Raw genomic sequence first — 15,577 nt, forward strand, 5'->3', positions numbered from 1 at the left:
ACTGGATAAAAAGACTGGATGTGAATTTCTCTGCACTTTATTAGGACACCTAAGTCCATTCTCCTTTTTTCCTCTCCACCACCTAACAGTTGCTTAGATGCTGGTATTGAGCTGCTTCTTCAAGATGACTTAAAGGTATGTGAGCAAAGGCAAGATCCGTATGGGTAGCAGACATGGCACTTCATCCAAGGGAGCTGTGAGAAGCAGCATAAGAGAAATAGCTAGCCTGACAGGACTCAGATACAGGTGCTAATACTGAACAAAAAAAAGAAAACATACAGAATTTTGATGGCTGGGAATTTGGCTCAACAATAAAATACCTGGCTAGCAAATGAGGCCCCAGACTCAATCTCTGGCACCACCACCCAAAACAAAACAAAACAAAAAAATAATCACATCCAGAAACCTTGTAGACATTGCTCCAACTAGGCTTTTTTATTACCAAAAAAAGAGAAATTTTATTTTTTCTGGGGTGAGAGTGGGAAAGAACAGTGGCAGTGCACACTCAGGTGCTCATGGCTTACTCCTGACTCTATTCAGAATTCACACCTGGCAGGGCTTAGAGAACCACATACAATGCTGGGGTCAGAAACAGGGTCAGACACATGCAAGGCAAGCACCTTAATCCCTATTCTATCTCCCTGTTCTCTACAAAAAAAAAATTAAGTAAACTTTTAATTTTCCAACAGTAACAACTAGCTGGAGCAGCGATAGCACAACGGGTAGGGCGTTTGTCTTGCATACGGCCGACCCAGCCAACCCGGGTTCGATTCCTCTGCCCCTCCCGGAGAGCCCGGCAAGCTACCGAAAGTATCTCGCCCGCACGGCAAAGCCTGGCAAGCTACCCGTGATGTATTCAATTTGCCAAACACAGTAACAAGAAGTTTCACAATGGAAACGTTACTGGGCCCACTTGAGCAAATCGATGAACAACGGGAGGACAGTGACAATGACAATGAACAACTAGCTAATGTGTTTTTATTTTTGTGCACTTGGTACTTTTACAATTGTCTAACTGATAATTTTGAAGTAAATTCTAGAGAGCATGTCAATCTTCTACACTTTTCAAAATAGAAATGGGTCTCTACTATATATTCTTCTCCCTAGTTTCACAGGATCTCCACTCACCAAAGGCTAAATTTAGTTTACTTACTAGAGTCATATCTTTAAGGCCTCTCTAAGACAGATACTCAAAAATGATACACATTCTCACTTAAATCCTCATCTCGTTGATGTCAACAAACAGGCATGAATGAACTTTTGAAATGGGACCTTTCAAAGTAAATTCCTGTTTTATCATACAGGTTGAAACACATTAAAATTGCTCTGACCTTGGGATTATATTCAGCATTTCGGGCACGAAGTGCAATGGTCTTTAGGTCAAGCTTACAACCAAGATTCACTGTGGATACAATATTTCTGCAAAAAATTTGAAAAGAAAACACAATTATTTAACTTTTACAGGACGATGGATTGTGACTCACTAGGACTAGTTAATTTCATTAAATTAACAAATTAGTTCAATTAGAATTTTTAAAAATTTGCTGACAGTCATGTAACAAGTACAACACACGATGGTGAGAATTTTTACATAGATTATTTTAATATAAAACACTATGAACTTAATCCCTGTTACTGAATTCAGTTGATAACAACCCCAACTAAGATGTCCATTTTCAGATGACCAGACTGAGGCTTCAGTGGGGGATAGGGGGAGGCACTTGACCCCTAAGGGGGAGGGATGGACAGGCATGGAATTGGGGACTATCTTGACCCTCATCCTTCTTAGCCTTTCCTCACATCCAGGAGCTCTAAAATAGCACACAACCACAACGACCCTAAGAAAACCCTATGAAGAAAATAAGCAAGCATGTTTTGCTCAGCTCTCTCAGAAGTATATTTAGAAGACTGAATATTAAGTTTCTGTGACAAAAGAAAAAAATTTGTTTTTCCTTCTAAGACTCAGTAAATCAAAAGAAACAGATGCTACACCATTTTATCTGGGTCCAGCACCCCTTTTCATTAATATTTAGTAACAATTGATAAAGGAAAACAACTTTTAAGTTTTTCTGGTTTTGAAGGTGCATACTTAAAACAGGCAATAAATTAGCCCACTTGTACATCATTGTATATGGAACTGAAACTGAGTCGTCCTATGAATACTGATTCCAGACTCAAATTGGTTCTGGTTCACTGGTACTTCTTTTTCTTTTTTCTTTGGGGGATGGGGGGAGAAGAGAGAGTAAATTAGAATTTTAGGTTTTGGTTTTAGGGCCAACCTGGCTATACTCAGGCCTTACTCCGGTATGTGTGACAGGAGTGAATCCAAGTCTGCCGCAAGCAAGGCAAGTGCCTCCTTGCCCAAGGCACCCTATTTCTCCGACCCTACTTTTTCTTTTTCTTTATTTTGTTGCTTTTTTGCTTTTTGGGTCACACCCGGCAATGCACAGGGGTTACTCCTGGCCCTGCACTCAGGAATTACTCTTGGAGGTGCTCAGGTAACCATATGGGATGCTGGAAATCGAACCCAGGTCCGCCGCGTGCAAGGCAAACACCCTACTCGCTGTGCTATCGCTCCAGCCCCGACCCTTCTTTTTCTTATGCTGCCGACTAAAAATCTCACAATTTCAAAAGTACTTTTAAAAACTTGATGGTTGGGGCTGGAGCGATAGCACAGCAGGTAGGGCGTTTGCCTTGCATGCGCAGACCTGGGTTTGATTCCCAGCACTCCATATGGTCCCTGAGCACCACCAATCGGGTGTGACCCAAAATGAAAAAAAGGGAAAAAAAAAAAAACCTTGATGGCTCATAATCTGGTTGAAAGAGGATGGCGTTCTCTCTCTCTTAATAAACAATTTTAAAGCTAGTCAGGATAATCAACGGAATAAATGCATTCACTTTCATATGCACACCTGTCTTCAACATTTGCTCACCTACAAAATGAATCTAATTTTGGTGCACATATCACAAATACATCTATTATTTTTAGAAATTAGATTAAAATATACAACAAAATACACATTAGCACAATTTATCATCTTAACCTTTTTTTGGTTTTGAGCTACACCTGGGAATGCACTGGGCTTACTCAGTTTTGGAGGGTTTGAAGTAGCATACAGAGTGGTAAGGGATCAAACCTAAATCAGACAAGTGCAAGCAAATGCCCTACTAACAGTACTATCTCTGGCCTTCATCTTAACCTTTTTGGGGGGAGAAATGGGTGCTTGGGGCCACAACCAGCAGTGCTCAGGGTTGAAAACTGGCTCTGCACTCAGGGATCACTCCTGAAGGGCCTGAGGGACCATATGTTGTGCTGAAGATAGAATCCAGGTCAGCCATAAGCAAAGCAAGCACCCTACTCGCTTGTGTTATCTCACTCTGACCCCCACCTTAACCATTTAAGTGTACAGTTCAATGGTATTAAATAATGTTGTGTAGTCATCATAGCAACTGTCTTTTCATGTTGCAAAACTCAAAATTGACATTAAAATAGTAATTCCTTTTTTCCTGCTCCTCCCAATCCCTGGAAACCACCATTACACTTCCTGTCTATAAGATTTTGGCTACTCCTAAGTATCCCAAGTAAGTAGAATCAAAGTTTTTATTTTTTTAATGATCTCAGAGTTCTCAGGTTATAGCAGACTGTAGTTTCCTCATTTTTTAGGCTGAATTATTTCACTATATGGTCATACTTTTTTTTGTTTACCCTAGCATCTATTGTTGGACACTTGGGTTGCTTCCACACTTGAATCATTTTAATTAAGACAGCTGTAACCGTGGGAGTGCCAATGATTTGGAATTCTGCTTTCAATTCTTTGGGAATACACCCAGAAGAAAAATTACAGGACATATAATGATCTTTTTTTTTGGGGGGGGGGAATCACACCCAGCAGTGCTCAGGGCTTACCCCTGGCAGGTTGGATTCAGGGGACCATATGGGGAGCCAGAGACCAACCACAGATCAACTGTGTGCAAAGTACGTGCCCTGCCTGCTGTATTATCACTCTAGGCCCCTGATGATCCTACTTTTAACTTTCGAGAATTTTCTATACTGTTTTTTCCACTTAGAAATGTATCATTGTAAATGCACACAAAATTTGTGCCATTTTGCATTTTTATCAAAAGAGCATAACAGTTTCTACTTATCTACGTCCTTCCCAACACTTCCTCCTTTTTTTTTCGTAATACACTAGTGATCCAAATGGGTTTAGGTGAACCTTCATTATGGTTCTATCATTTGACAATAAGTAGTGATGTTGAGCAACTTCTCTTGTGTTCTCACGGAGTTTCTTTGAAGAAATGTCAGATTATAGCCATTACCTGTTTTGGAGTTTTATATTTTAGGAGATCTCGACGTATCCCAAATAATTGATCCTTTTTTTTTTTTTTTGTGCCACATCTGGCAATACACAGGGTTTACTCCTGGTTCTTCACTCAGGAATTACTCCTGGCGGTGCTCGGGGGACCATATGGGATGCTAGGAATCGAACCCGGGTCAGCCACGTGCAAGGCAAATTCCCTACCCGTTGTGCTATGGCTCCAGCCCCATAATTGATCCTCTATCACATGTAATGTCCAAATATTTTCTTCCTACTTGTGGATTGGTTGCCTTTTAACTCTGTGGATAGTGTATTCTGATACAGTGTTTTCACAGTTTTTAATAAGGCCTATTTGCCTATCTTTCCTTTTGTGACCTCTGTGAGTGGTATTTTATCCAGGCGAACTTTGCAATATTATGAAACTGTGCCTGTTTTCCTCTCAGTTTTTGGAGTTAATTCTTATCTGTGATTTTAAATATCTATTTAATATCTAGTTTTCCCAGCATCATGTTATAAGAGCCCTACCCTCCCACCCACCCACAGGATGATGTTGACACTTGTCAAAAATCATGGCCCATTTTTGAGGGTTGGTTATGGGTCTTCTTAATACATTTCTATTGGTCTGTGTCTATTCTTTTTTTTTTTTTTTTTTGCTTTTTGGGTCACACCTGGCGATGCACAGGGGCCACTCCTGGCTCTGCACTCAGGAGTCACTCCTGGCGGTGCTCAGGGGACCATATGATATGCTGGGAATCAAACCCGGGTCGGCCACGTGCAAGGCAAACGCCCTACCCACTGTGCTATCTCTCCAGCCCCTGTGTCTATTCTCTTTTGCAGTTGTTGTTTTTGGTTCACAACTGGTGCTCTAGGGGACCATGTAGTACTATGACTGAACCCAGGAGTCCCACATGTAATCCTTACCAGTTTTCTATGTCTGTTCTTACCCCATTACTACATTCTGATTCAGATATTCTATGAAAATTCTTCTATTTCTGCATGATCTATCGTTGAGATTTTAGTAGGAACTTCAATGACTATGTAGGTTATTTAAGTAATACTGTCTTCCAAACCATGAACACTGGAGTGCTTCCACTTATTGTATCTTCCTAAGTCTCTTCCCACAAATTTTGTAGTTATTACAGAAGACTTTGAACCCCTTGGTTGATTCCGAAGGATTTTATTCACCCTTGATTTTACTGTGAAGGGATGTGTCTTCATAACTTCCTTTCAAGCTGTTTGTGTACAAAAATGTAGCTGATTGTTTCTGGCACCAGTGAGACCTGTGGCATTCCAGTCTGGTGGCGTCAAGAATCAGGCGGTACTGAGGAGAGCCTCTGCGCTCACACTGCTCATCTCTCTCTCTAGTCCCTGATTTCTGAGTTCACTTGCATACTGTTACTTTTCTAATTCCGTATTTTAGAAAAGCTTTCTGGGAGGAGTATTTAGAACCCAGGGTTTCTGCGTGTGAAGCACACACTCCACCCCACCGACCTATCTCCCTGGTTCTTGCTATATCAGTTGCCACCCACCTCCCAACCCTACACCATGGTGCTTGGAACTGAACCCAGGGCCTCACACATCAGATCAAGCAATCTTCTGCTAATTCTATATTGTGTTTTTAGATCTTCCAATTAGTCTTTTATTTGGAGTTTTACTTTTATTGGGGAGTGGACAGGAAGCCACACCTGTCAGTGCTCCCCAACTATTCCTGGCTTGAGGACCAATGTGGTGCTGTGAATTCAAACCAGGTTCACAGCAGCTGCAGCCACATACAAGGCAACTGCCTTCCTTCTGGCCCTTATTTGGAATTTACTCAATGCACATTTAAAATAGTCATAATAAACAAGAACATCTATCATTGTGTTATTTGCTTTCTACATTCTCCATAGTCTCCTTAATTCTTTTTATCTACACTACCATCTTTTTGGTGTTTAATTTAGTTTTTCATAGTGAAATATTTAATTTTGTTTTTAATTTACTCATTAAGCTACCCATGACATATTCAATATGCCAAACACAGTAACAACAAGTCTCATGATGGAGACGTTACTGGGCCCGTTCGAGCAAATCGATGAACAACGGGAGGACAGTGCAGCGCAATTTATTCATTGTTATTTTCCTTCTAATTACCAAGGGAGGGTAACAAAAAATATCCTAAAGTTCAAATACTCTATAACTGAGTTTTTAGCAGTATTAAATTCAATATACAAAAAAAAAATGTTCCTTTGCAATCTTTTGGTTCCTGAAGTCATAAAGTTTTATCTTTATATACGGTGTGTCCCGTATCACAAACCTAACTCATTTCTTTTTAGGCTTTCTAATCTTTACTGATACTCACATCTGTTTAGACATTGGTTCCGTAACATTCTCCACACCTTTAGTCCTTTGAGCTTCTTTAGTTAGGACAGTGCTTTTAAAGTCTTTCTTAAATGCTTCTGTTGTTCAGTCTTGTTCAGGGACAAAGTGCTGAGCTTCTCTGTGCAGTCATTTTCAATATCCTCCAAATATGCAATTAATTTGTAATGTCCTAGTCTTTGGTTCCCACATTGGCAAAAATTGATACGGGGATAAATAAAATGCCTTTTTTTGGGATTTTTTTTTCTTCAGCAAAAGGAGAGTAAGTGGGAAGGTTGAGCAACAACTGGTGCTGCCTCCTGGTCTGCACCTTGTGTAACCAGAGAGTAGCTACCTGATCCTTTGTTGGACAGAGCTTCTCCCACCCTGGTTTCCCAACCTGTATGATGTCCCAGGCCCATTTGCAAAGCTGACTGCCAAGGGTCTGGGTGTCAGTGATAGGTAGCTAATACTGGGCCAAAGGCTGACACTGCCCAAAAGGAGCAACTAACCATCGGCACTTCTACCCCAAAGGCTGTGAATCTCTCCCACACTCCAGACTGCCAGCCCAGTACACACAGTGGTGCTACTGTCTGGGTGTGGGGGATGAGGGTGGGGGGCGGAGGTAGGCAGCAGAGTCCTACTCGGCCATCTCCCCAGAGTTCTCCTTCAATGTGATTTTACAAATTTTGATTGAGTAAATACATACTCTCGTTTTTAAAAAGCCACTGACTCCCACTAGTTATAACCCCTTAATAGACAGTGGAAATAGAATACTACATCTGGCTGGCATTTTTCTGTGGGAACAAAAAAGATTAAGGAGCTAGTGAGATACAAACATACCACCCAGACCAGTTATTATTTTTACTTTAAATGGAAGATGTAAACTTGAACGCCCACATAAGCCAGACAAGGGTGTAAGACAAGAGGGACAAAGTATTCATAAAGGTGAACTAACAAGTGCTTCTCTGAAATCATTAAATTTTCTTTTTCAACTGAAACAAATCCAAACAGACCCAAAGCAAGACACAGGTCTTCAGAAAAGACAGGCTCCGTGACTAAATGCTTCGTTGTATACATAATCAATGATAACGTGTAAGAAAACTGAGACAACGCAGTTACTGCAAGCAGTCTTTCAATTTGACTACTAGTGTACTAGGCTGGAGCGATAGCACAGCAGGTAGAGCGTTTGCCTTGCACACAGCCACCCCTCTCGGAGAACCTGGCAAGCTACTGAGAGTATCCCACCGGCACGGCAGAGCCTGGCAAGCTAACTTTATGTGATATGCCAAAAACAGTAACAACGAGTCTCACAATTTGTTGTGAGATGTTATCCACACTCAAGCAAATCGATGGACAATAGGAGGACAGTGTTACTAGTGTACTAAAAGCAAAAACTATACTCTCATTGATAATACTTGTCTTTTTTTCAGGGAATTATTTTTCCCAGCCTCTCCTCCTCATTTTGTCATAGAATCCACTTTGATTAAGCTGAAAAATCTTGTTTAAGGTAATAACAACTGCCTTAAGTCTATGTTCTAAAAAGCAACCCTTATACCAACTAGTGAAGAAAAACAAGACCCACTATGAACTGCATTGATTCTGTGATGCAGAAATGAATCTTCCTGGAAACCTGAAGTGCCCCAGGGTTGAGGCTTGATTCAGTAAGTTGTAAATGTCTTAAGATGTCTGAAGATGTTAGTCTTTCACAGAAGGCACCAACTCACTAAGATAGCCTGAAGCAGGTGCTGACACAGAGCTATCATAGGTGCTGCCCTCCTCGACCCACACTGCATCAGGAAGGATGGCAGAGGAAAGCAACAAAGCTGCAGGAGAGCCCTCCAGGGGGAGGGAGAGGAGGGTACTCTAGAGTACTTACTGCAGCTGCGGCACGATCCCAGAGCTCTCGGAGGCTGGCGTGGCAGGGGTGATGGGGGTCATAGGTGTCATGGGAGACGGGTACAAGGGGGTGGTGCCCGGCAAGGGGGCGGTTGTAAGAGTCTGTGAGTGGAAGAGCTGTGGTGTCTGGCCCGATGGACCCTGCGCTGCCTGCTGGGATGTGGACTGAGCCGCTGCCACTGCAGCCTGCTGCTGCTGCTGCTGCTGTTGCTGCTGCTGCTGCTGCTGCCGTTGCTGTTCCTCTAACAAGGAAAGGCTATTGGTGCTCTGAATAGGCTGTGGGGTCAGCCCCGTGCCATATGGCATCATTGGACTAAAGATGGGGAGTCCCGGAGTCATGGCACCCTGTGGAAAGCCAAGAGAACAATGGGTTAGGATTGCTGGTGCTGAAGATTTGTGAGAGGAACGGGTGTCATGTACAGAGAGAGACAGAACCCAAGGATGACAGGAACCATTCAGCATTCATTAGGAGGCACCTGAAGTTCTTGTACATACCACATTCTTCTTCACTGTAACCTAGTAGATAAGTCCTTAGAGTTAAGATGTAGATATGAGGGGCCAGAGCAATAGTACAGCAGGTAGGGCATTTGCCTTGCACATGGCCGACCTAGGTTCAATCCCTGGTATCCCATACGGTCCCACAAGCACCACCAGCAGTAATTTCTGAGTGCAGAGTCAGGAGTAAACCCTGAGCATTGCTGGGTATGACCCAAAAAGGAAAAAAAAAAATGCATGTATGAAATTCAGCTCTGTACTTATTACATGTGGAAACTTGAGGAAGACCCTCCATCTACTATACATTCCTTTATACATACACTCTAAGACTGTCAGAAAGAATATAAGCAATAACTATACTGACTATATATTCCCATCTATCTACTATCAAATATTAATGTTTAAATCATTACATTAACATTGTAATCTACATAAGTACCCAAATAATTCTCGAACTAGTTGTCCTGGTTTGGATGAAATTAGATGGTTACCAGAGGGTCACTTAGTAGCATTCAACACAATGAAAATTTAAGCACATAGAAAATTTAAGTATGAGCTAGAATTAAAGGCAACTATTAGAATACTATTAAAAAGATTAATTGGGGCCAGAGTGGCAGTATAGCAAGTAGACAACTTGCCTTGTACATGGCCAACCCAGATTTCATCCCCGGGATCTCACTTGGTCCCTCGAGCCCTGCCCAGAGTGATCCCTGAGCAAAGAGCCAGGAATGCTAAGCACTGCCAGATGTGGACCAAAAAACAAAACAAAAAAATATTTTAAATAATAAAAGAAAAATTGTTGAATTTCAAGAACATTTAAATTAACAAAATCTAGAATTAGGAGAGTGGTTCCATGGTAGAGCTCATCCCTGGCATGTGTGAAGTCCTGGATTTGGTCACTAGCACCACAAAGTAAATTAATAGATAAAAAGAAATAAACAAATGCAATGTATCAGAATAATTTCAACATACTTTTCCATACATTTTCTAAACTTCTGACACTGTTCCGCTTAATCCGATTTGATACTATAGTACCACTTGATAAAGAAAATAAAAATTGCTTTACCCACATAAAAGGTAAGAAAACTAAAACTGAACAATTAAATGACCTGTCCAAAACAATAGATTCATTAGTATTTCAACTAAGATGACAAATTTTCCTGAGACCCATTCAATCATATTCCTGATTGAAATAAAAATTCAAAGTTGGAATTTTTAATAGTATGCCCAATGTTTTAATGTGGAAAGATCCATACTTTTAATTAATTCTCAGGTAAGCAGAGGGCACAAAAAAGTCACTATTCATATGAGGCTGGAGCTATACTACAGTGGGGAGGGTGCCTGCCTTGCAACTTGCATACAGCCGACCTGGGTTCAATCCCCGACACCATATATGGTCCCCCAAGTCTGAGAGGAGTGATCCCTGAGTGCAGAGTCAGGAGTAAGCCCTAAGCAGTGTGGCCTAAAAACAATCTAAAACAAAGTCACTTGGCTTGTTCTGCATTTGGAGAAGCCCACATTCTCTCTTGAATGCGTTACTCTCTATCACTTTCTCACCCTCCTTCTCCTATTCCCCGACTTTGTCTCCTAACACCCCCATTGCACTGCATTGCACTGCACTGCCCTCCTGTTGTTCATCGATTTGCTCGAGCAGACCCAGTAACATCTCCATTTTGAGACTTGTCGTTACTGTGTTTGGCATATCGAATACGTCACGGGGAGCTTGCCAGGCTCTGCCGTGGGGCGAGATACTCTTGGTAGCTTGCCGGGCTCTCTGAGAGGGGCGGAGGAATCGAACCCGGGTCGGCCATGTCAGCCGCACGCAAGGCAGACGCCTTACCCACTGTGCTGTCGCTCCAGCCCAACATGCACTAAAAAGAGAATTATTTTACCGATAGTGCTGATCACAGAGACAGTCATTGCCAATAAAATGACTGCATTAATACCCCCATTAAAACGGAGTGTTACATTTTTTCCCCAACTTGGTGGCAGAAAGAGTCTGTGAGATGGGGAGCCAAATAGACACCATAGCCCTAACAGCTCAGGCATTATTGTGTCCCATAATTTGTTCCAACAAAAATACTGGCTAGGAAAAAAACTTTCAGATTCCTGTACCAGAGAATGATGAAACAGTGAAATAGACACTGGCAACGAAGCCTGCCAGAATCAGGGACAATCTTTCACCTGCTCACAGTCTGGCCAGCCTGGGACCCTGAAGATACCTCAACACAGAGCAACCAGAACAGGACAAGCAAGTAAATTAGCGAGGAGCTTCCCTGGTGGGACAGTGCACATCAGTTACCACAGACAAAACTGAATCCTGGGATTCGGGCTGGGATAACCGCTCAGACAAGAGGCCGCTCCCTGACCATGTATACCCCCCAAGATCAAATGATTATGTTTTCAATCTCCTTGTGGCCACAGAAACAAACAATTCTGACAGAACTGCCACAGTGCCCCTGCAGCACAACAGAAGCTAACCCAAATGCATACACTGGAAAATCCTGGGACAACCACTGCAAAAAAAATACCAAATTCTGCAAAGCAAAGCAAGAGCTGACAAAGGGCTTCACCAAGGAGAAACTAAAATGTTCCAAACAGATGCTGAGAATGATAAGCACACTGAATATAACTGTTAAGACTCAATCTCACAAAGTGTGGCCAAATATCTCACATATTATGGAAGGTAAGGCACTGGCCTCACATGTAGTCAAACCCAGGTTAAATCCCCAACTCTAGGGGTCACAGCAATAGTACAGCAGGTAGGGCACTTGCCTTGCAAATGGCAGGCCTAGGTTCTATCCCCAGTGCACATAAGGTCCCCAGAGCCCACCTGGAATGATTCCTGAGTACAGAAGAAGTAACACCCAAGCATGGCCCTCAAAAACAAACAATAAATCACAAAATCTTCAGTTAAGAGAAACAAAAAGGAATATAGAAAGGAAAGAGCTAGTACAGTCAAATAAGAATTGGATACCGGCACACAAAAAAAAACTTCTTTAGATAAAGAAAGTATGGCAAACTTTTTATGGTAACTGCAAAACAAAAATCTGTAGCACAGACATTAAGAAGGGGAAAAAATGAAGATAATCACCAAGAAAAGCATCCACATAACAGAATTTTCAGAAGGATAGGTCATATAGTATAAGAGAAAAAGAGGTCTTCACTTAATCACTTAATAGATATGAAAAGAGTTCACAGAGAAAGTATGAAGATTAAGGCATCTACCCTGCATGTGAACCAGTGTTTGAATCTTGGCACCATATACGGTCCCCCAGCACTTCAAGGCATGGCTTCAGAGAATAGACCCAGACCCAGGAATAGTTCCTGAGTACTGCTGAGTATGCTGACACTCCAAAATAAATCAATAATTGTAAAGACGAAAGTCTCAGCAAGCATTATTTTTGATCACAATGGTATGAGACTAGAAATTTTTTTTAATTTGAATATCGAAAAACAAAACAAAACATGTAATGCCTAAACAACATTCTTCTGAGTACCTTTTGGGTCAGGTATCAAGCAAGAAATGAAAAATGATATGATGCACAACAAAAAGAACTATAAGACTTTATGTTACTAAGAGGGAAGCTCAACACTATACAGACCACATCAGGGAATCAGATTTAAGTCTCAAATAATTATTCTAACCTTACCCTGAAAGAAAATAGAATATTTAGAAAATAGAAAAGGAAGATTAGAAAGGCAGAAATTAGAAAATAAGAAAAAATAAAGAGAAAGATGTGAGATCCTGGGTATATTCTCTAACACACACACACACACACACACACACACACACACACACACCCCACACCACACCCATGGAGAAATAAATGAAACAGAAACTAAAGACACAAAAAATCAGTTAAACCAAGTTTAAGCTGGTTCTGTGAAAGGATCAATAGAATTGACTTTAATACCTTGCTAGGCTCACCAAAAATGACAGTTTTTAAAACATTGCTTAAAAAACATCAGAATGAAAGATAGTTATAACTTATGTTACAGAAATGCAAGGGGAAAGAAACTACCTATGATTCTTTTTATTACTATAGTATACACTGTTTGCAAGAATAACTATAACTATATGCAAAACAAACTGAACAACCTAAAAGAGTGAGCAGACCTTGAAAATCAGAAACTTAAAAAACTCAACCAAGAAGAAATAAAAACCTTGAATAGACAACAAAAACAATAATCAAAAGTTTCCCGCAGAACAAAAGCCCAGAACCAGATGGCTTTGCCCATAAATTTTACAAGACTGTCAAAGAAGGAGTTGGAAATTAAGACCACAAGCCAAAATAAATTTTTTAAAAAACCTCTCAAAAAAAGAGTATCTGTCCTTGTCACTGTCCCGGGAAAAATCAAAGGAGAACACTCCCAAATACATTTTGAGGCCAGTAGTACTGTAGCACTGTGCTCCCGTTGTTCATCAATTTGCTTGAGCAGGCTCCAGTAACATCTCCATTGTGAGACTTGTCATACCTGTATTTGGCATATTGAACACGCTATGGGTAGCTTGCCAGGCTCTGCCGTGTGGGCGAGATACTCTTGGTAGCTTGCCAGGCTCTCTGAGAAGGGCGGAGGAATCGAGCCCGGGTCGGCTGCGTGCGAGGCAAACGCCCTACCTGCTGTGCTATCCCTCCAACCCTATAGCCCTAAATCTCAAGAGAGAAAAAAACAGCAACTAAAGAAAGTAAAATTTATACAGCAATGACCTCTGATGCAAAAAATTCTCAAGAAATTCTTGGCAAACTGGACGTAGTAACATCAAGGCATTTTTTGTCATGATAAAGTAGGATTCAACCTAGAGACACAAGGTTGGTTCAACATAAACAAATCAATGTACTAACTCTCATCAACCTGATTTACTTTGGGGGGTCATACCTAGCAGTGCTCAGGAGTTACTCCTTGTTCTGCACTCAGCGATCATTCCTGGTGGGGAATGATCAGAGGACCATATGGGATGCTGGGGATCAAATCCAGGTGACATGCATGTAAGACAGGCTCTATACTGCTGTGCTATGGCTCAGGCCAAAGATAAAAATCACCAGATCACAGGCTTGCAGGTAGCTCTGTGACAAAAGTGGATGCTCTCCAAATAGAAGGCCATGAGATTAACACCCAATGCTGTGTGAATGCTTTGAGCATGGTCCTGGCCTCAGGGCTCTGCTGTTTGGAATCCAGACACTAAATGGCTAAGTGAGCACTGCAGACAGTGTCTGACTCCCTGGCAAGCGCATGCATGAGTGCCCAAGGCCACCCCAGAGAGCACTGCCACCACAGTGTGTGAGTGCAACTAAAATGTACCATCCAAGCAGAGAGGGGTATGTGATTCAGCCAGCACCACAGCAAGCAATGCAACCAGTGTGCAAGCACAACTGAAGGGCACCACCCTAGGTCGACTGGGGTACATGACTCAGTGAGTACCATAGAGAGGCATTCAAGTGATCCCTAGTCATCATAACAGTAACAGCAATGAAGGGCAGAAGGTAAGTGAAGCACAGAATCGTTTCAACAGACCAGAAAATAATGGAAAGTTTTCCCTAAGATTTGGAACTAGACCACTTCTCTTCAAGTTTTGGAAAGGGGAGCTAGAGGAATTGACAAGAATACATGGAAGGAAGTCAAAGTGGAAAATAAGAAGTCAACTCTCACCATCTGGGTCCAGAGAGAAAGAGAGCTCAGAAGGCAAGAGCTGGCCTCTTCTGTGTAAGGGTCTGAGTTCCATCCCCAGTATCATATGCTGACTGAGAAGTGCTGGACAGGGCCCTGCTGGCCCCAGCATGAGTACCATCCCCAGCACCACATGCCGACTGAGAACTGCTGGCCTTGCAACACCACTTCTCTGGGTCCAAACACCAAACTGTCAAACTGGCACTGCTGAACTGATGGACAGTCACCAGCAGTGGCTGTTGAGCCTTCAGATAATGTCACAGAGCCTCTCCAAACCCATCACAGCTATTTGTAGGTTCCATGGTAATATGCACATAGACTCCTAGACTCCATAATAAAACTGCTCAAGAAAACTAACAAGTGTAAGAAAGCCCTCTGAGAGAAGTACTAAATAATTTTTAAATAAAGAAAAAAAGGGGACTGGAGCGACAGCACAGCAGGTAGGGCGTTTGCTTTGCATGCAGCTGACCCGGATTCGATTCCCAGCATCCCATATGGTCCCCTGAGCACCGCCAGGAGTAATTCCTGAGTGCAAAGCCAGGAGTAATCCCTGTGCATCACCGGTGTGACCCAAAAAGCAAAACAAATAAAAAAATAAAACCAACAAGTTCAGTAAGGTAGAATCTGAAAGTGACACACATTAACTTTGCTATACTGCTATGAGAAAAGAAAGAAAAATAAAAATAAATAAATAAATAAATAAAACACTAAAAACTGGAGTAGAGGGGGCCAGAGGGATAGTACAGCAGGTAGGTTTTTGCCTTGCACGAGGCCGACCCAGGTTCAATCCCCAGCATCCCATATGGTCCCCCAAGCACTTCCAAGAGTAATTTCTGAGTGCAGAGCCAGGAGTAACCCCT

General features: G+C 41.9%; 1 protein-coding gene across 1 annotated transcript in view; it reads right to left on the minus strand.

Annotated features, from left to right (window-relative positions):
* Nucleotides 1-15,577, minus strand: part of TBP (TATA-box binding protein) — a 36,385-nt gene that overhangs the window by 13,867 nt on the left and 6,941 nt on the right. Inside the window, exons 3-4 of the mRNA XM_056124885.1 lie at nt 8,533-8,897; nt 1,332-1,419 (exon numbers count right to left, since the gene is read on the minus strand). Of these exons, the coding sequence (XP_055980860.1) occupies nt 1,332-1,419; nt 8,533-8,897 (453 nt within the window). The remainder of the gene's footprint in view (nt 1-1,331; nt 1,420-8,532; nt 8,898-15,577) is intronic.

The sequence above is a fragment of the Sorex fumeus genome, unplaced genomic scaffold, assembly GCF_029834395.1.
Source record: "Sorex fumeus unplaced genomic scaffold, SorFum_2.1 ptg000052l, whole genome shotgun sequence".
In the NCBI taxonomy this organism is placed as follows: domain Eukaryota; kingdom Metazoa; phylum Chordata; class Mammalia; order Eulipotyphla; family Soricidae; genus Sorex; species Sorex fumeus.